Source organism: Dipodomys merriami, unplaced genomic scaffold (assembly GCF_024711535.1).
Source record: "Dipodomys merriami isolate MVZ:Mamm:240054 unplaced genomic scaffold, mDipMer1.0.p SCAF_4, whole genome shotgun sequence".
NCBI classification, from domain to species: Eukaryota; Metazoa; Chordata; class Mammalia; order Rodentia; family Heteromyidae; genus Dipodomys; species Dipodomys merriami.
Window position 1 is genome coordinate 73,344,464 of NW_027205603.1, and position 22,482 is coordinate 73,366,945.

Genomic DNA, 22,482 nt, shown 5'->3' on the forward strand with positions numbered 1-22,482 from the left:
GGATATGGATTTTTTAAACAAATGAACAGATGTAAAACAAGTCTAACATTTAATTAAACCTTTGAGGTTACTTTCTAGTGGGATGAACCATACTTAGATCAGGTAAAAATCTAATGGAAACAGTTATTTGTCAAATTGTGAAACTATAAATTTCATATATAAATGTACGTAGCAGTAATTATCCTTTCTTGAGCCTATTATATCCCAGCTAGAGTAAAAGAACTAGACATTTTTTCCTTTAAACATTAAAAGAATGAAAATTGTAGAACAATCATTTTGCATTATGTAAATATTTTATCAGTACTTTTAAAAATATAGTGATCTTTATAAAAAAACAGTGTGGCTGTAATTTTAAGTGATAGATAAAATATTGGTAACATAGACTTCTTATTAAAATTAAAATATTAAGTGATCAAAATAAACTCTCTGCCTGTTTATTCTATATAATACAGCTATTCAAACATTTTAAATTAAAATTTCTGTTAGCAGTACATAATATTTACAGATTAGAACAACTATTATTGTAACTGTACATTCTTTTAGAAGTGTGCTAAAATCCATAAATAAAACAAACTATATTTAGATATGCATATGTCTAAATATGCCTTTGGTGATGGATATCTGGGTCAATAGACTTGTTCTGAATCCATTTATAACTACAACTTATGTAATAATTGGATATCCAGGAAGAACTTCAGAGTCCTCCTTCAGTACCCTTGTGGGATTGCTTCCAGAATGATTGTGCCTTTGTGTTTGTAATTCAAGCAATATAACATCATAAACAGAAGTGACTTTTCCTCAGAGAGAAATCTATACTAAAATACAAAAGTAGATTATGTGTCTACAACCAACACTTTGTTGTTGGCATTATCTTTAATGAGTTTTGGAAACTATAGATGATCTTACTTTATTGGTAGATTTTTTTTTTAGTTTTTAGTTTGTTTGTTTTTTAGTTTCCTGGGTTTGAGAAGTTAGAGAGTGGTAAAAAGTGCCTTGGGAAAGAGAAGGAACTAGAAAAGTAAAGGCGCCTATGCAACAATCATTTCCAAAGAGTTTCTTTTTTTAACTTTAGAAAATCATAATATTTTATTTTAATAACATTTATGGTAATTATCATTTCATATGATAAACTTATAATAGTAGTTATATAGTACATTTGATTCTTAAAAAATAGAAGCTCAGTAAAAGCCAAATATATTTTATCATTTTGACTAATAATCTACTGGTTGAGAACATTAGGAATGCCTAACACACCTTAGTTTCCTTCAGCTGAGGGTATTTATTAGTAAAGTGACATACAAGATGGTTTTCTATTTGTAGTTTGCTAAAAAAATTGAGAAATTGGGTATTATTTCACAATAATAACCAAACCACAAGATTAGTACATTAAAATATAATATCCAGGATCCAGTGGCTCAGAACAGTAATCCTAGCTACTCAGGTCTGTAAGATATGAGAATTGCAGTTTGAAGACAGCCCAGGCAGGAAAATTCATGAAACTGGAATCTCATGGACTTCCACACAAATAAGCTGGAATTAGAGCTGAAGCTCAAGTGGTATAATGCTAATCTTAAGCCCCAAAGTTCAGGGACTACGTCCTGAGTTCAGGTCCCAGGACAGCAATCACACACACACACACACACACACACACACACACACACACACAATATGCTATAATATTATAATATGCTTTTTGGAGCATATCAATATTTTTAAAATAGAATAATTATAAATGGATTCTAATGCTCTGAATTGTACCTGGTCTTACATAGTCTTTGCCTATTTATAAAAATTATATTTGTAGATATATGTATCTTACTTTTCAATGGTAATACAATGTTTAATGTGTTATAAAATAAAATTGAATTTCAAATCTAATATGAGTGCAATTAATGTGAGTAAAATATGGAAGAATAATGAACTTTAGAGGAATGATAAGAGGACATCGCATTCATATGTTAAGTCAGACTTAACAATTACTGCCACCTGAAATAACTAGTACATGAAGTCATTGTTGAAGAATGATTTGGTACTTCTGACATTTCCATGTTATTTCCTTTACTAATGTTGCTGGATAGATATTGTTGGAAAATCCATTGTTAAATGTGTTAAAGCAGATACTTTTTAAACCATTAGCATTCTTACAAATCATAGAAAGCTTTATTAAAAAGTGACAAAGCTGTTAGTTCTTTTAGTAATGCAAGGATAATATCGAGTAAAGGATAAACAAAGTGGGGAAATAAAATATGTTGTAATGACTTACTTTCATAATGGATCTTGAAGCCATTGTTGGAACGGCTGTTGTCTGTCGTAAATAGAAGGTATATAAAATTACTGCTACTGAACAGAAACTGGGGCACCTGTGTGCCATTGTAAGATCCAAGCAAAGGAGACAGGAGGTTTGGTCCATCATGAACTTCCAGAACATCATAATTCAGTTCAGTCTGAAATCTAAGATGAAAAGATACACATGGAAACATACTCATTAGAATAATACTATCTCGGAAAACAAGGCTTTAAATTATTACCTAAATTATTTTTTTCTAGTACCTAAGATATCACCTAAAATCCTCTAATTGTAAAGAGCAAACCCTTTGTTCCTTTGTTTTGAAAAAATCAGCAAGGGTTAATTTTAGTATAACACTGTTACACTAAACACTGAATGTGGGGAGAAATAGGAAGAGAGAGACATTTTTTGTTTTAATTCCTGATGGAGTAAATGGGAGTTACAGACTCTTGTGCTCTTATTTCTATGGAAAATTGACATTGAAAAAGGAAGTATATGTAATTTTTCATAAGTAACATCTTTCAAACATGACAGATGATCTACAGGAGAAAAATAACTATTACACAATTAAACATGCTTTTTGAGTCATATTTATGTTCCATCTTCATTTCTTAGGAAAACTACATGTTTTATACTAATTTCTTTGGATTTTTTTTTCGTTTCCCCCTTCTGTGATGTGAACTCATGGTTTCATGCATGATAGGCAGCAAATCTACCACTTGGCCAACACTATATTTTTTTATTGTGAAGATACTATACAGAGGGGTTACAGTTACATGAGTAAGGTAATGAGTACATTTCCTCTTGAGCATTGTTACCCCTCCTTCCTTCGCTTCCCACTTCCCCAACTCCCCACTCCCCGAAGTTGTAAAGTGAGCTGTATATATATATATATATATATATATATATATATATATATATATATATATATATATATTTGGGGGGGGGTCCAGTTGTGGGGCCTGAACTCTGGGCCTGGGCGCTGTACCTCAGCTCTTCAGCTCAAGGTTAGCACTCTACCACTTGAGCCACAGCGCCGCTTCCGGCTTTTTTCTTTTTGCTTATGTGGTGCTGAGGAATCGAACACAGGGCCTTATGCATGCAAGGCAAGCGCTCTACCACTGAGCCACCTTCCCAGCCCAGCTGTATATTTTTGAAATAAAAAAGTTTCATGTTTTGGCCATCACAGCCAGAACTACAATCCTATTTATGCTAAGGCACCACAGATCACTCACCCTACATATCCAGCATTTCTGTTGCGATGGGGTCTTGCTGACTTTAACTTGGGCTGATCTAGAATCAAAACCCTCCTAATCTCTGACGCCCAAGAAGCTAAGCCACGTACATATAGGTTATACTGTTTTTCAATGAGATAGTTTGAGTCTTACCTTAACTGTATACCGTCAAAAGAGCCATCACATTGATTCCTATCACAAGCAGTGTTGCTAACATAGTAGATAAACTAACCTGCACTGTTTGGACAGAGGAAGCCTTTTGTCAAAGTACTGGAGCACAAGCTGCAAGATTTGTAGGAAAACCTTGATGAAAATAGGACAGAGCTTTAATTGATTGTGGAACTTTAAATGTAAGGCAAAGGATGCTCACTTGTCTATTAATCCTTATTTTTTTCCACAGCTCAGATCTCTGATCATGATTCTTAATCTTTGTTATGTTCAAGTGCAAGGCAATTGCCATTGTATAGTATGCATGTTCAAAAATGCTTTGTGTTTATTTATAAAATAATTCTATTTAAAAAATTAAAAACAGCTCTGTCATAGTGACAACATGCAATAAATATGTAAAAGGGAGAGATGAAAGATCAAGGTTTGAGGCCAGCAAGATCAAAGGCTTGAACTCTGGGCTTGGTCGCTGTCCCTCAACTCTTCAAGTGCTCTACCACTTGAGCCAAACCACCACTTCCAGTTTTCTGGAGGTTAATTGGAGATAAGAGTCTCAAGGACTTTTCTGTCTGAACTGAGATCCTCAGATCTCAGCCTCCTGAGTAGCTAGGATTATAGGTATGAGCCTTTGGCACTAGACTTAAACTTTCTTTAAATAAGCTTTCAATATATCTTTCTAGCTGTCTCCAGTATATTAAAAACTAATAATTTACAAGCCAGACACATGTCTGTAATCCTAGCATTCAGGAGACTAAGATAAGCGGATGATGGGTTTCACATCAGCCTCAGTTATAAAACCAGATCATCTCAAAACAAAATAAAACAAGATTTTTAGTTTGAAATGTTCATTAATTTTCAGACTTACTTATTATTATGCCTATCAGGTGTTTTATCTTGAATAAAATACAAGAGAAACTAAATTACTTCTCAAAACAAAAATGAAACAAATGAAATGCAAACTTATTCAAATCAAAGCCTTGACTAATCGAGTAGACTTTTTAAATTAGAGATTTTTCTTTATAATACACTATTAAACTCTAATATATTATGGACATGGCACCTGAGTAGTTAAAACAATAGATTGCCATTTAAGATAGTATAGCAAAAATCTTTTAAAATTTCTATTATTAACCCATATACATTATCAAAATATTTTGAAAAGTATATTGATTTCATAGGTTTATTTTACTTCTATTTTATATTATTTATTTCTATATTTTATTATTTTATATTATTTTACTTCAATTTTATATTTACTTCTATTTTATATTATTTACTTCTATTCTTATTTTATTTGCAACCTGGAGTGTTCTTCCATAAAAAAATAATAGTATGGCGGGAGGAAATATAAAAGAACATATTAAGTACTTTGATAGATCACCCAATTTTGATTTGGGAATCTGTTACTTAGTTGCTTTTAGGCAATCTTTGGTGAAACTTGAAACTAGAGTTTCACTTTTAAGCCTGTCAGCTAACATAGCAAATTAAAATGCACAGAAGAGTCAGAGATTACTTTGAAATGAAACATAAAAGACCTAGTTTTTAATAGAATAGCAACATTAATGGGTAATATAAGGAACATTGTTCAGTAGCACTGAATTTTATAAAGAAAAATATTCAGATTTTCTCTAAGGAGCTATAAAAATAAATTACAATAACATACAGAATGGATAAGGTTACACAAAGAATTAAATTTCTTTCATTTTGTGTCTTCACATTGTTTTTCAAATTCTCCATGAATTGCCTCAATTAACTATGAATTTTTGACATTGAATTTATTGTTTATGACAAATGAAGATTATAGAACACTGGATGATTTAAAAAATATTATATCTAGTCTTATTGAATTTTTGTCTTTAAGAAGCATTCCAGGTATAATCTAAACCTATTTTGAACAAATTAATGTAGCATCTACTGACTTAAAATTTTAAAAATTCTCTAAGTTGCAGTGAAAAAACAAGTAGAAAGTCTTATTGCATTAGATTGAGAACAAAAGGAATTTTGGGTATTCACAGTTGAGAACTACCAGAGAATAAGACAATGTAGGACTATAGGAAGAACTAAAAATAAAGTCCCCTGTGGACCTGAGAATAAGCATGTACATATATTTGTGTACTTAAAAGTGTTAAATAATTTCAATTATAAATGATTTGTAGTGTTATTTTATTTTCTTTTGTATCCTGTCTGAAATAAAGAGCGTTGCTATGTGAGGCCAGCTCTTGCACAAACTTAACAAGAGCACATTTCAACTAATAATCCAGGGATACTGAAGCTCAACTGGATATGTGGGAGACTGTAGGTCTGAAGAGAAAATGTGAAGGTCTATATGAAAAAAAATATTTAGGGCTAGAAGGTGGCTCAGTGATAGAGTGATTGCCTTGTATGCATGAGGTTTGATTCCTTAGCACCACATAAGCAGAAAAAAACTGGAAGTGGTGCTGTGGCTCAAGTGGTAGAGCGCTAGCCTTGAGCCAAAGAGCTCAGGGATAGAGCCCAGGACCAGAGTTCAGGCCCCACAACTGACCAAAATAAAAGAAAAATCTATTTAAAAATTAAGGTATAAAGATCTGAAGGTATGAGTCAAGTGGGACTCAGCGAATTAAATCTTGAGTTCAAATCCTAGAACCACTGAAAAAGAACCATCATACTTAGAATTCATTGAAGCTCTTTGAGATAATTTCAAGAAAGTAACCCATTCAACTTAATGATTAGATTTGAGAATATGTATTATTGTGTGAAATGATTGATATCAAGGAGGTAAAGGGAGCTGAGCCTAATAGTTCACTGAAGTGCTTATTTCAGAAATAAGAGACAGGGATTAGTTGAGAAGTTTGATTTCATGATGTTCATGGAAAGAAGCCAAGATCTTCAGGGCTCTGGAATCTTAGTTTCAGTCTCCACCCCAGGCTTCTTCTGATTCTTCCCAGATTGATTATTGTTGCTGTAAATACTCCCTAGTTTTGAAAATTAGTCCTCTATCCTACATTCTTGGTTCTAGCTAACTTAAAAGATTTATGTTTTGCCACAAGAGAAAGAAATAGTGATGATCGGCAAACCTATTTATGTACATTCATGTGATATCATTTTAAGCAATGTTACCTCATAACACTGAAGAGACTTCATGTTGTCAGACACTGAGGAGAGAGAGGATGATTATTGGGAATTCTAGACTAAGTAAATACGGCCTTCAAACAAAATTCTAAAATAAAAAAAAATGTTAAAATGTGGACCCACTGGACTGCAGGCTTTCTTTAAATCTAAGCAGCCTACTTGGGACTGAAAGATGTAAAATACATAATTTTGTAATGATGATTGATAATCTCATTAGCAAACAAAGGACTATTTGGATCATAATAATGCACTTTGTGTTCATGTCATTTAAACTAATTTCCTAGTAATATGTTTTAGACTTATGTAGTATTTTTAAATTAAATTTAAGAAAATTTAAAAAATGTTATTGTAAAGGTCAGCTAGAATTTTAGTCAGCTAGAAGCTAGATCAAGATTGAATTATTCATAGGAAAACATTGCTTTGTGATTCAGGGGGGAAAAAGATAAAGAAAACTTTATTGCTGTGCTTGAAAAACAAGCAAGATTATTCCATCTGCCAATATTACTAGATGGAATGCTCAGAAAAAGTGTTTAAAATGCACTGCATAACTGGTATTTGACAATCTACCTTCCTAAATACTGAAGAAGAAAATGGGGAGTATTAAAAGTCGAGTTGAAGTTTAAAGACGGAGAAGTGGTAGGGTAAGAGAGAGGATACGAAAGACAGATGCAGAGTTCATGTGAAAGAGACTGTTAGGACAATGTGAAAGGGTGAAGGTTTCCTCCATCATCAATTATTCAATGGTTCTTACTAGTTATTCTTGTTCCAATATCCAAATAAATGGAATTTGCCCCATTATATATTCAGAGGGATTTTCTGCGAACTACCAGAATCTTCTCATTTGTGAGAGACAAGGCTACTGTACCTTCTCAACATAACTAGTCATTATTTAATGTACAGTATCACTCTCCTTATCCTCTCGAAACAAAACTAGAAATGTAGTGTAGAAATATAACCAAAGAGGATTACTGAACAGCCTAGAATAATTGAAAATGGAGTTATTATCTACCAAAAAATCATGAGAATTTGAAATTTTCAAATAGCTTTACATTATGACTCTTGACATTAAACAATATTTACTACTTAAGACAAAAAGTAAACTCATATTCTTGACATATAATACATACAAATCAAATTCAATGAGATTATGCAACATTGACCAATATGCTTGACCTACAAATGTAATGCTCTAATTTATCAAATTAAAAAAAAATACTAAATCTTTCCTATTGTCCTAACTCAATACAGTTCTGAAAGTTAACCAGTATAATCAATACTATTATACTCTATTATGTATTTCAAAAACAAACTGAATCTAGTTCAATAAAATAAAGTGATGATACTAGGTGAAGATTTGATAACAAATTAATAAAATGGATTTCAACATTTCTAAAGTCACTAGGCAACACAATCTTTACCAAATATTGAACAGCATGTATTGTTTAATTTGAAACCAATCAAACCCTAGATTACAAAAGTAATCTATATGAAAAAATTGCATTTTAAAATACCTGGTAGATTCAAGGGAGAACTCAAATAGCATAATGCCTTAGAAAAGCAAAGTCAAAGCTCAACAAAATAAGCCAGGAAACTTGCAAAACATGGGGTGAGTACAAGGGACAAGGGGTAAACAAATGAAGAGGAGAATGGTGGAGTGAAAAATGTAGTCAAGAACTCACTGTATATTTTATAAAATTAACAAAAGTGAGGGAAGGGGAGTGTTTAGCAGGATGGGTAAGAATGTTAAAAGGGGTTTCATTGACCAAACTGCACTGTATTCATAAACATTTTGTTAAATGAAAATTCCTTTGTAGAGCTACTTAAAGATAATCATAATGATAATAATAATAATGATAATGATGATGATGATGATGATGGTGATGATGATGATGATGATGATGATGATGATGATGATGATGCCAGGTACCAGTGGCTCATACGTGTAATCCTAGCTACTCAGGAGGGTGAGATCTGAGGATCGCAGTTCAAAGTCAGCTCTGGCAGTAAAGTTCGTGAGACTTTATCTTCAAGAAACGACCAGAGAACTGGAAATGGTGCTGTGGCTCAAGTGGTAGAGTGCTAGCCTTTAGCTGAAGAGCTGAGAGACAGCGCCCAGGACTAGAGTTCAAGCCCCACGACCGACTAATAATAAATAATAATAATGTTATTTTTAGGGGAGCTCTGTGTTTAGTCTTTGGAGGAACCTCTATACTGCTTTGCAGAGTGGATGAACAAGTTTACATTCCCACTAACATTGTCGTGGCTTTCCCTTTTGGACACATCCTGCCAGCATGTTATTATGTGTTTTCTTGATTTTCACCATTCTTACTGGGGCGAGGTGGAATCTCAATGTATTTTTGATTTCCATTTCATTTATGGCCAGAGATGTTGGACATTACTTTTTTTTTTTTTTTGGTTGGTCCTGGGGCTTGAACTCTGGGCCTGGGCACTGTCCCTCAGCTCTTCAGCTCAAGGTTAGCACTCTAGCACTTGAGCCACATCACTACTTCAGTTTTCTGGTGGTTTATTGGAGATAATGATCTCATGGACTTTCCTGCCAGCCCTGGCTTTGAACCATGATCCTCAAATCTCAGCTTCCTGAGTAGCCAGTATTACAGGGGTGAGCCACTGGTTCCCGGCTTGAACATTTCTTCCTGAGTCTATTGGCTATTCTTATTTCCTCTCCAAAAAGTCTCTTTTTAATTTTTAGGCCTCTTATTAATGGGTGGATGTTTCTTTGAGGATATATTTTAAGGGGATTTAAGTTATTGAGCTCTAAGTATACTTTTTTATATGAGGCCTTTGTCCATTGTATAGCTTATGAAGATCTCTCAATCTGTGGGTTTTCTATTTATCTTGCTAGCTATATCCTTTGTCATGCACCAGCAATCCCACTCCTATACCCTTAGCCAAATGAGGACAAACAAGGCCACTAAAGCTATCAGTACAATCATGTTCATTGCAGCATTATTTACCATACCAAACATACAGACTGAACCCAGAAGCCCTTGAGTAGGTGAATGGATTAATAAAATATGGTGTATATGTGCACAATGGAATTCTATGCTTCCATCAAAAAGAATGGCATTGCCCCATTTGTAAGGAAATGGAAAGACTTGGAAAAAAATTATATTAAGTGAAGTAAGCCAGGCCCAAAGAAACATAGGCTCCAAGGTTTTCCTCATTTGTAATAATTAGTATAAGATATTCCTAGCAGAGGTTTTCAATAGCCCAGTTGCTATGTACATATGAACGTATAAAATTATGCTACTTGAAATAATCTCCAGGATATGGAAATAAGAGATTTGTTGTTATTGTTTGTTTTGTTTTGTTTTTTTTTAATGTACTGTTTTCAGTTATTTCTGTTGTTTTTCTTTTTGTCTTTCTCACCTGGTTTCATCCCTGTGCTCACTGTTTCTGATTTTGGTACTCTTTGTCTTGAACCTAAGTATATCTGATTTTGGGAAGGGAAGGGAAGTCACAGAAATGATGGGATAAGGGGTGAACCAATGCAACAGTGATCCTCACAGACACTATGTTTGAAATGAACTTTAAAACTTGGGAAGGAGGGGAATTAGGGGAAGGAAACAGGTAGAAAATGAGGGAGGGGTAACACTGTTCTAAAACTCATGGCAAGGGGAAACAAAGGAGGAGGCAACAACGCTTGATGAGAAATGTACTCGTAGCTGGGCCCCGGTGGCTCATGCCTGTAATCCTAGCTACTCAGGAGGCTGAGATCTGAGGATTGAGGTTCAAAGCCAGCCCGGGCAGGAAAGTCCATGAGACGCTTATCTCCAATAAAACCACTAGAAACCCGGAAGCGGCGCTGTGGCTCAAGCGATAGAGCGCTAGCCTTGAGCTGAAGAGCTGAGGGACAGCACCCAGACTTCAAGCCCCACAACTGACAAAAAAAAAAGAAGAAAGAAACGTACTCATTACCTTGCTCAATTAATTGTAACCCCTCTGTACCATATTTTCACAACAAAGAAAGTACGCATTCTCTTATGTAACTGTAATCTCTCTCTGTACATCACCTTTACAATGAAATTTTTAAAAAAAGATTTTATCTATTAGACATATGTTGAACATTGCTAGGCACTCAATTATGTCTGCCAAATCCGTACGTTGAGATCTTAACCTTTCTCTCAGAGTATGGTGGTGAAGAAAGTGTTCTTTAAAGAAGAAAATGAAGTCAAAAGAGTGGACTCCAGACCTTTAAGAATAGAAAACAAGAATAAAGACACACACAAAGAAAGAGGGCATCATGTGGAGCCAGAGAAGTTAGCTATCTACGAGACAAAGAGAAAGAAAAGTCAGAGGAAATAATCTTGTTGATTTGATGATCTCAGAAGTCTATCCTTCCAAATGTGAGAATGTAATTGCTGTTGTTTTGGTACTTTTTACTTCAGTCCGGGTACATTACCAAGGTCATAGTAAGGTAGCATGATGCTTTAAAACATATTTAACACTTAACACCTATTCAAAATAGCATCTGTTTTGGTGTGGTTTTCTTTGGTTTTTCTTTTTTTTTTTTTTAATTGTGAAAATACCATACAGGGGTTACAATTACATGGGCAAGATAATGAGTACATTTCTTATCAAGCATTGTTGCCTCCTCCTTTGTTTCCACTTCCCATCCCTTCCCCCATCCCCCAAACCCCCATCCCCCACTCCCTGTCCCCTATCCTTCCCCCCCCCCAAAGTTGTAAAGTTCATTTTTGGACATAACTTCTTGTACATCTCATTGTTGCAATGGGTCCACCTGTATCCCTATTTAAACAATTTGTTTTTTCCCTTCCCCTCCACAATTTATACCAACATCAAATACAAAATAGTATCTGATTTTCTTTCTATGAATATTTTAGTATTAGAAATGATTCATCTCATTGTAATGGGTCCACCTATAATCCTATTGAAATGACTTGGTTTTTTTCCCTTCCCCTCCACAAACATCAAATACAGTGAAAACATCAAATACTGTGAGTGTGGGGCTTATACCATGGGGCGGGGGGTGGGGGGGGTGGGGGGGGGAGGTGGTGGTAGGGGAGTGTGGGGGTGGTGTGGAGATGGGAAGGGAAGGTATGGGGAAACAAAGGAGGAGGCAACAATGCTTAATAAGAAATGTACTAACTATCTTGCTCATGTAATTATAACCCCTCTGTATGGTATTTTCATAAGAAAAAGAAAAAGAAATGATTCAATGAAATACCTTGATCATGGAGACATCCAGACTGGTTTGTAAATTTCAATTGTTAAGGCAAAAACTCAATTATTATGTTGTATTGTATTTTCAATAGATCCACTCGTTAAAATCTAATATTAAACAAACACCAGGAAATAGAGACATGGCTTTTTGTTATTATTGTAATTGTTTTTGGTGGTGGTGCTGGTGGGTTTTGCTTTCCTACCCCCCCACCCCCAACCTCCAGGGAAAGGTACAGTACAGAAAAGGAGGGAGGATGGTGAACAAATGCAATCATGCTATTCAGTATACACTATGTGGAAATTACCTATGTGACTTGTGAACAGGGATGGGGAGGGGAAACTGGGGGAACGTAGAGGAAGGTTCACATTGTCCAAAGTAACTGTGATCAAGATCTTGCTCACTTCTGAAATGGTAATTTTGCTATACAACACCTTAATAATAACAATAAAATTATATTTAAAATATTGTTAATTTGTCAGAAACAGGTTGGTAGGCAAGGGGTGCTGATAACATAATTGGGAAATTTTGAATTGCAGATATTGATCCAATAGTAGGCCAGAAACTTCATCCCTTTAACTCTTTAAACATTCATAATTACCATCTGTCAAGATAAACTGATCAGTAATATTCATCTTAAAGGAGGGAAAAGGTCAATTGTTTAGTTGATAATATACAATGTCAACTTAGACATCTATTGCTCAGTGTAGTTATATGGACAGGGGCATACTTGGGCTACAATTAATTATCAATTTGAATCTTTTATAGCACTATTGTCTCCTTAAATCTAGCACAACAAAATTCGCAGGCACTTCAAAATACAGGAAAACTAAACTCATTAAATTAAAGGTCACATGTTCCTATCTCAGTAATGTTCATGTACGGGAAAGCAAAAAGGTCGGTCTTGCATATTTCAGTACTATAGAGACAGCATTAAACAAATAGAAAATTAACTTGAAAAGAGGCTGAAAGGTCAGAACGGGGAAACAACCTAAATCATTCAAGGTGCACCTATTGACTATTGTAATAAGATTATGCATTGATCAGTTTTTCTTTTTTTTTAATGGGAAATGTCAACTTTCTTTTTCTTTTACATCATCTTCCCTTGAAAAGGTAGAAAAGTAAAACATTTGCAGAGACCTTTCAAAGGTAATTTTGATAGAGTGTCCAGGTTCAGCCTCAATCACCCACTCACAATTCAAAGAGTCTTTATAGTACCCTGGCCAGCCTGGGGAGAGGATCACACCACTTGGAGCTGAGAAATGGCCACCACATGGAGCTGAAAGAGAAAACCACAGAATAAGTAAGACCACAACTTGTAGCATGAGCTGGAGGTGTTATTTTTATTACTGACTGTAACTTTTATAGTTATGAAATACTAGTCAGTACTGTTTGTGAAAATAAATGCATAATTGGGTCAGTTCCTTCTGTTAGTGATTAGCTTCCTCCCAAAAGTATTTTTCTTAAAAAGATGATACAGTGATGTTTACGTCAATTAATAAACTGATTCTCCTCATCCTCACATCTCTGAGTGATTTTCCACATTCCTTTTACTGTTTCCAGCATATCCCTAATCTTTAAAGCTTCAAGAAATAATAAATTTTGAGCTGTTTTTACTTTATTTATTTATTTAGCCATTGGGCTTGACCTCAAGGCCTAGGCACTATCTGTGAGCTCTTTTTGCTCAAAGATAATGCTCTACCACTTTGAGCCACAGAGCCATCTCTGTGTGTGTGTGTGTGTGTGTGTGTGTGTGTGTGTGTGTGTGTGTGTGTGGTTAATTAGAGGAAAGTCTCAGGACTTTCATGCCAACACTGGATTTGAATTGTGATTCTTGGATCTCAACCTCCTGAATAGCTAGGTTTACAGTTGTAAGCCACCATTGCCTTGCAATCATTGCTTTTTATCTCTTACTATTTCAGGTTTCAAATCCTGATAGTCAATGCTATACACTATCCAAAACCTTGACCTTCTTCTTTTCGAGACTTACTGCTACAATTGGTTCAATTATAAATTTATTTCTTGTCTGCTAAAATACCTTTTTGCTTGTGGTCCATCTATTGGAATAATATTGCACTATTTTATAGACATATATTCACTTTCCTAGATATGTATTTTGATCCCTTTTTCAACATCAAATTCATTGTATTTTATGCTTTTCATTTTCTTAAGTTCAAACACAATAGAAAACATGATGCTAACATAAAGTTTCAGTAGACTCCAGTGGTTAGATCACTTACTATAAACACTGTTGTGTAGATGTTCTAAGTTACAGAGAAAGCAACTTGATAAATTTGCTGGAGCTTGAAAGTGCTAAAATCACTTATTGATAAACTCTTTGAAAACAAGAACTCAAAAATAGTCCATTTGCCATTCTTTCTGATGGAGGCATAGAATTCCATTGTGTATATATACCACATTTGCTTGATCCATTCATCTACTGAAGGGCATCTGGGTTGGTTCCATAACTTAGCTATGGTAAATAATGCTGCAATAAACATAGTTGTACTGGTAGTTTTAGTATAGTCTTGTTTGTGATTATTTAATTGTAACCCCTCTGTAAGGTATTTTCACAATAAAAAAATAGAATAGTCCATTTGTATGAGTTCCTATATTGACAAATGAAACCACCATCTCCTATAAGCATTCATTCTTCTTAGTTCCATTATCCTTAATGTTTATTTCTACATTCAATCTGTCTCAAGCTGACTCCTATTTCTTGAGTATTGCAGATGCCTCTTAGTTTAATTTACTATAATCTCATCCTTGACGTATAGAGAGATTTGCATCCCAGAATCCATTAAACTAGCCTACATTCATCAGCCAGAACAATTATCTGTTACTTTACACATCTCATGATGACCTTAAAATGTCATATTTCTCTTTGAACCTACAAGTAGAGTAGATCTTGCTTTATGTATTTCTTGCCTACTCTCTTTTGTCCTTTATGCTATAGCTCAGCAACATTTGCATGCTCTGTTTTCAACCAGAACCCAGATATAAAAAATAGTAGAATTTTAAAAAATGTTGAAAATTATGAGGATATGTATGTGTGTGCAATAACTCAGTGTTTCAACACATACTCTTCTATGACTTACTTATGTATTTAATACATAAGTATTAATACTTATGTATTTAAAAATTCCATGCATTCTTTCTTTTTTATTTTTTAAATAATTTATTTTTATTTTGTTTTGCATAATTTTTTTGCGGGGTCCGGTCTTGGGGCCTGAACTCTGGGCCTGGGCGCTGTCCCTCAGCTCTTCAGCTCAAGGCTAGTGCTCTAGCTCACTTGAGCCACAACACCACTTCCAGCTTTTTACTTTTTGCTTATATGGTTCTGAGGAATAGAACCCAGGGCCTCATGCATGCAAGGCAAGCACTCTACCACTGAGCCACCTTCCCAGCTCTGTTTTGCATAATTTCTAAAACCTATGTTAGATGCTGTTTTTATTCTCTGTTGTTTTTAAAGATAACTAAAAATTAGTAAGAATAGGTAAGTATATACACTGACTTAAGCATTAAATACATGATACACATTTGAGTAAATTTTTATTTTTTTCTTGTTTGTTTGTTCATATATTCCAGACTGGATCTTTCTGACACTTTAGCTTCAAATTTGTCTAAGCTTTATGCCTTAGCCTCATTAGTTTTGGGTTTACAGGCATGTGCTGGATTGAGTATTTCCTATGTGAAATGGACTAGGATGTTTGTATGAAATACAACTTTCATTAAAGAAAAACAAACTGATTTTTTTCCCTCAGCAGAATTTGACTTTCCTATAAAGTTTTCAAAGGAGACCATTTTCATAAGGATTATTTACTCTTCTAGTTATGATGACTCAAAATGAGGTCTCCTGAAGGGTTATTATGTATTTCAAAAAATAAAAGTATAGTCATTTACAGTTCCATATTTTAAAAGACAGATCTAAATATTTTACTGAGAGACCTAAAATTTTAAAGCATTTAAACAGAAATCTTTGCTATATTATCAACTCATGTTCTAGAAAAAAAAGTTTTTGTGCATTCAGTCTAATCATCATTAAATGAAGCAATTAGTCATAAAATTAACAAGTAATGAGCAAGAAAAGATTAAACAGTAAAGTGCTAAGTGATATTTGCACTAATCCCTCTGCCCAAAGTGTCAAGGGGATATAGTATAGGAGTAGCATATGTAAGTTTTTTTTTTTTTCAAATTGTTTATCTTCACTTTGGGGGTTGGGACTTCCCAAGATTGCTACTCCAAACATGTAGGAAGAAACTCTCCTGGAGGTATGTAGCCTAAGGAAAAGGTTGCACTTTGTGTCATTTGGGAAAATGCAACTGATTGAAGAGTCTAAAAAGGAGATGGCAGGAAAAAAGAACTTCCAATAAAGATGCAGCAGAAGATCATATCCACAAAGTGTCTTACCCAAGTGTAGAGAAAATATTCTAGAGGTAAAGTAAAACAACTGCATATAATCTGTTGCAAGAAAAACAGGAGAAAGAAGGGAACCATACCCCCCCAAAAGGAGTGAGCTTTGATGCCATAATAATGGTACAGGAAGAGATAATAATTTTAGATAAACCTAATAGAAAAATGAGTAATGATACAAGCATAAAGATATTGAGTTGAACAAGCCTTGCACTTTGCTATGTCTATAAGCTGCCTGTAGTATTTACTAATTTTTTTAAATAGTTTTACTTTTAACTTTTGACATATCCTAAGCAGAAATGTCCTTAAAAGCATGCATTTTCATACATTTTATACACCCCCTATATTATTCTAAGATGTGAAAAAATTCCTAGAAGCTATTGAAATTTAAGAAATGCTTATCCATTTTAGGCCTAATATAAGCTCTTATGTCTTCAACTACAAAGGTAGTACTTATAAGAAAAATTTTGTTTAAATGGCCATAACCATCTTTTTCTGAAAAAGAAAGTGGAAAATATAAAAAGAGGAAAGAGACCAAGACCATATTGTTACTTTTAATGTCTCATTCATTCTTTCTTTCATTCATTCAACCAGTTATGCAACACAATAACATTTACTGAATGTTTCCAGTGTTGTAGGATTTCTGTTAAGATATCTTCCTGCATTATCTTATAGAATGCTCAAAATAATTCAGCTATATATGCATGTTAATATAGACAAGAATATTGATGCAGAAAGAATGAGAGTAATTTGCACATTAGCAATCATGGATTTGCGTGGTCTAACTGAAATGTCTTTCTGAAAGCCATTAAGTTACTCAACCTTTGTTCTTCATTTATTTAATGAACACAGAAACATAAATAACATGCAAAATGTGATAAATTTTATAACAAGAATTTGTTCAAAATTGAGGACACAGATAAAGCCTCCATAGACAGTTTTCTGTTTGAAAGGAGAAATCTGACTTCTCCAGGAGGGGAAGATATTAGAAGTAAAAGAAATACAGTGTGCAAATGTATGGAGAATTGGGTCAGTATAGTAATTCTAAATAATTCCAGCACATGTTTTAGAGGAGGAAGAAGGGAGAATGGATGATGCAAGAAGGAGTTTGTATCATGGAGTGATATGTAAGCAATAGAAAATTTATAGACATTGTGTTACCAAAATGTAAGGCATCTCAGTTAACCTCATGTCTTGCATTTGGCAAGAGAAGAATTCAGGCAAGGCATGAACTTAAGTAAAGATGATAGAAAAGTTTATTAGGAAAAAAAAGTGAAGACAGAGAAAAAGAACACCTGACATTGAACTGTCATTGGAAGACAGTATTCCAACACATATCAGCCAACTTCTGTCATCTTTTTCCTTACAGAGGCCTTGAATTAAAAAGGAGAATTACAATCTTTGAAGATGGCTTTCTCATTGATGGATCTTCTTTTTATTTCCTGTAAGGTTGATTGTAGCCTATATTTATTTGTCCTTTTTACTTCTTTATTTTCTTGTACACACCTGCATCCATGTCATTTTCAGAAAGATTTTGGTTTATTAATTTATAGTGACATTTGAAAGCTGTATAAGCCATAATTCTGGATCACTTGTTTTTCTACTCACTTGTATCATGGAACATAGGTGTACACAGACACAGATAAGGCTTTCATTTAAATGGAACTTATGGATTAGAGATAGTACACCTGAGGCTTGTGAGATCAGTTTGGACATTATAATAAATACTAAGAAAGGCATAATTAAATTCAGAAATAAAGCCACATGCCAGTGGCTTACATTTGTAATTCTAGCAACTCAGAAGGATCATGGTTCAAAGCCAGTTGAGGCAGGAAAGTCCATGAGACTCATCTCAAATAAACCACTAGAAAACCAGAAGTGGCACTGTGGCTCAAGCAGTAGAGCGCTCACCTTGAGCTGAAGATCTGAGGACATTGCCAAGCCCAAAGTTCAAGTCCCACAACTGACAAAATTCAGAAATAAGCCTGGCACATTGTGGAGATGAAGAAGATATTTAGGAGGTTGAAGCAAACAACATTTACGGATGGCGTGACACAGCATGTGCAATTGAAGACCCTTTTGGTGTGTGATAGGAATGACCGGATATAAATGTGTTCTATTCACCAAAATGGGGAACACAAAAGAGTGAAGAGTCTCATATGAGAAGCCATGTGGGAATCACTGCTGAGACTGAAGGGTCTTGAAGTCTCAAAAGAGATAATAAAAAGTCACATCTGGAGCTCTAAGCTCCTTATCTCACTTGGTGAAGAACACTTATTTTGAAAACTCATGTTTTATTTTTTTTTGTTTGTTTGAAATATAAATCTTCTTTCAGACTACTAGTTTTACAATCCAAAATGTCTTTCTCAATAACTTGGCAAGCATCTCTTTGAAATGTAACCAAAATCCCTGTTAGTCTCTGTGGGAAGATTGGATGATATCTTTAACAAACTCCAATTATGAAAACATCCCATTATCAAACATAAGTGACCTTATCACATTCCCCATTCTCCTCTGCAAACAGCTACCCAAACATTAAAACTCTTCATCCTTTTCAGGAGTCATAAACACATTAACTCTGACTTATTGCAATAATTCTGAATAAAAATTTTCCTTGCCTATTTAACTGCTATTGAAAACATTCATACTCATGAAAGAGTACAAAGATGTTACTATACTGACAGTAATATTTTTTCTCCAAGTCTCTCAAGATGCAGCATGATAATGCTCTACTCTTTTCAATGTCTGACTTCTTCCATACAATTAAAAGTCATTTCCATTTTGGCTAGAAGGTCAAGGTCCAGTCATTACTGATTTATCAATTAGGACAATTTGAAGTACTTTGTAGTTTAGAATAAGCTGATAGGTAAGTTGCTTTTAAAAATAACTGCTATATTGTTTATTTTGCTATTTTTATAGATTGAGAAATATAATGAAATATGATTTGATGAGAAACACAAGCCTAAACAGTAGCAAATCTGAAACTAAAATTAAATATTTTGATTCCAGTTTAGGAACTACTTCTGTGTTATATTTATTCATTAATTTTCTAAAGGGGATATTTATTTAAACATTTCTTCCTCTCTTTACCAAAGGTTAAGTCCAGAAAGAGATGGCTAGAAAGCTTGAAAAGCAGAATATTCATTCTAAATATTTCTAATATTATTTTGAAGCTATAAATACCTCTTTTTAAGTGGTTTCACAATAATATTTTACCCATTTATTAATGTACAATATTTCTGCTACATACTTGATAATGTACTCTGATGGAATTTAGAAAAAATACAATTGTATGATATCATATAAAACTTTAGGACATATTTTTTTAGAAGAAACATAGTCACCAGTAACATAAACTATATTAGCACACTCAAAGTGGGTAGACAGTCTGGAAAAGTGAAGACAGATAGCACTCTAGGGGAAGAAGAAAAAATATTGACATAAAAGTTGTCAGAGGGGAGTTCAGATTAGGAACCAATAAGAGGATCAGGGAGAAGTGGATAATGAATACAGACATGAAAGGAGACATACTAGCTTGTGTGGGAACAAGTCAAATGTGTTATCTTGTTGCCGTCTTTCAATGTACAGTTAGTGGAAGAGAGGGGAAGTTTGTGGTGTTAGGCAGTAATTAGGGCTTTTTGAAGACTTTTTTTTTATTGTGAAAATACTGTACAGAGGGGTTACAATTACATGGGCAAGATAATGATTACATTTCTTACCACACATTGTAGCCTCCTCCTTTGTTTCCCCTTAAACCAGCATATACTTAAGGAACTTGTTAAATGTAATTTCCAGAATGATCCTCTAGTAATTGCAAGGTGAGACCCAGAAACCCTAAGATTAACAAGATCTCCTATCCTGATCTTTATTTTGAGTTTATTCTCCAGGCTCCATGGCCCACAATGAAGCATAACATCATGTAAGTGATTTGTATTTTCAAGATTGTGATCTCACAAGTTGCTGGGATGAGGAAGAGATTTGAGTATATTAGTGAAATGCAGATTGATGCTTCTGATCTTCTCTTTGAAAGAATAAAAAAGAAGAGCATATGAGAAATATGATAGACATATTTCATTTATCTAATGTTATCTTTCTAAAGTCTAAAGAAAGTAAAGTGAGTAGAGTGGAACATGGGCTCGTTTCGGTATTAAAGTTAGTGAAAAGGATCTCATTCAAATTACACAATGAGAGTCCAAATTGCTTCAGACTGCATACAATGAAAGACCCTTGACTAATGAAAATGGTAGGGAAGTATGGTGTTTTCTAAGTGGAGAGACTCTTCCATCTGGGAAGTGCCAGTCAGGTGTTCTCAAGGGAGTTGGGGATTATGAGGTCTGTGTTTTAACATGAGAACTTGATAATAAATGAATTAGGGAGGCAAACAGTCTAATGAAACTAGGGGTCCAGGACTGGGATAATGCTGGGGTGAAGGTGCACTACCTGCTAGAACCCTAGCACAAGAACGGGTATCCCAGAACAGACTATCAACATATGCATTCCTGATTTGTGGTTCATATTTTAATTTTTTTGGGGGGGGGTCAGGTCGTGGGGCTGAACTCTGGGCCTGGGAGCTGTTCCTCAGCTCTTCATCTCAAGGCTAGCACTCTACCACTTGAGCCACAGCACCACTTCTGGCTTTTTTCTTTTTGCTTATGTGGTGCTGAGTTATCGAACTCAGAGCCTCTGGTATGCAAGTCAAGTCCTCTACCACTGAGCCACCTTCCCAGCCCCAAGTATTTTAATTTTTTAATCTGTTGAGAACAGACTAAATGCAAATTGAAAATCTCTCTCTCTCTCTCCCTCTCCCTCTCTCTCCCTCTCCCTCTCTCTCTCTTCTCTCTCTCTCTCTCTCTCTCTCTCTCTCTCTCTCTCTCTCTCTCTCTCTCTCTCTCTCTCTCTCTCTCCCTCCCTCTCTCTCTCATTTTTCCATTTCCCCATATTTGTTATATTATATGAATGTTGAGATTTAGGACCAAGTATACAATGGGGACATTCCAGTAATACTAGCATTTCATTTGATAGATACTGTTCTGTACAAGGCTGCCTGATAAAACCTAGTGGCACCTTATTTAATAATGGTGGCTCCACTTTTTATTCTTTATTTCCTTTTCTTAACCTGCTTGATGTTTATTCATTTGGCAAGCCCCTCTAACTTGTCAGACTTCCAACTTTCTCTAACATTAACCCTAAGACAAACTAAGGAATCAAGCATTAAGATTAAAGAGCTAAAATGAAAGGGAAGCTTGAATCCCAGTTCAATGTTGTTTTGTGTGTTATTTTTTTTCACTTTCTTGGTTGCCCTTTCTCCTTTTTTATGGCTATTTCAGTGAAAATTGTAAGAAAAACTTTACAGATATATTAAAGTATATATTAAAGATATATTAAATTTCTTATGACAGACACTGATGAGACCTGAAATTTCATATTATATGAATAAATAAGATAGATGTTTATAGTTAGATATAAATGTGTATGCATGTAAACAAACATTCTGGCTATTTACAGCCACAAATCAATTGTGTTATATGCTTCAGATTGTTGACATAATTGCTCTCAAAGAATTCTTTCCAATGGGAATGTAATGTGTGTGAATGAGGAGGAGGTCCCTTCCTCTGAGGCTAATTAAGATTCAAGGGGAAAACCCTAATCCTCAAAGGGAAGTTCATCAGAAATGCAAGACTAGCCTTCTCTACAAATAGTTCTGCAGTGACTTCAGTTCCATCCTATTCATTCAAAGAATTTTCTTAGATATCTGACAAGGAAGTAGCAAGTCTTATGTGCCATAGAATTTCAGAGAGTTCTATTCTGAGGGCAAGAAAATTCTTGCTTGAGTAAGCATTTTACAAAACATTCTGACATTTGGTGGAACAAAACAGGAAATTGTTCTTTCTCCCCTCCCTCCCTCCCTTCCTTTCTTCCTCTCTTCCTCCCTTCCTCCCTTTCTCCCTCCCTTCCTTCCTTCCCTCCCTCCTTCTTTCCTTCCTTCTTTCCTTCATTTCCTTCCTTCCTCATTTCCTTCCTTCCTTCCTTCCTTCTTTCCTTCCTTTCCTCATTCCTTCCCTACTTCT

General features: G+C 34.6%; 1 protein-coding gene across 4 annotated transcripts in view; it reads right to left on the reverse strand.

Moving 5' to 3' along the window:
• Positions 1-22,482, reverse strand: part of Csmd3 (CUB and Sushi multiple domains 3) — a 928,259-nt gene that overhangs the window by 335,136 nt on the left and 570,641 nt on the right. For all 4 annotated transcript variants that reach the window (XM_069991287.1, XM_069991286.1, XM_069991285.1 and 1 more), the window contains 2 exons: positions 13,142-13,280; positions 2,264-2,451 (listed from right to left, as the gene is read on the reverse strand). In XM_069991287.1, the coding sequence (XP_069847388.1) occupies positions 2,264-2,451; positions 13,142-13,280 (327 nt within the window). The remainder of the gene's footprint in view (positions 1-2,263; positions 2,452-13,141; positions 13,281-22,482) is intronic.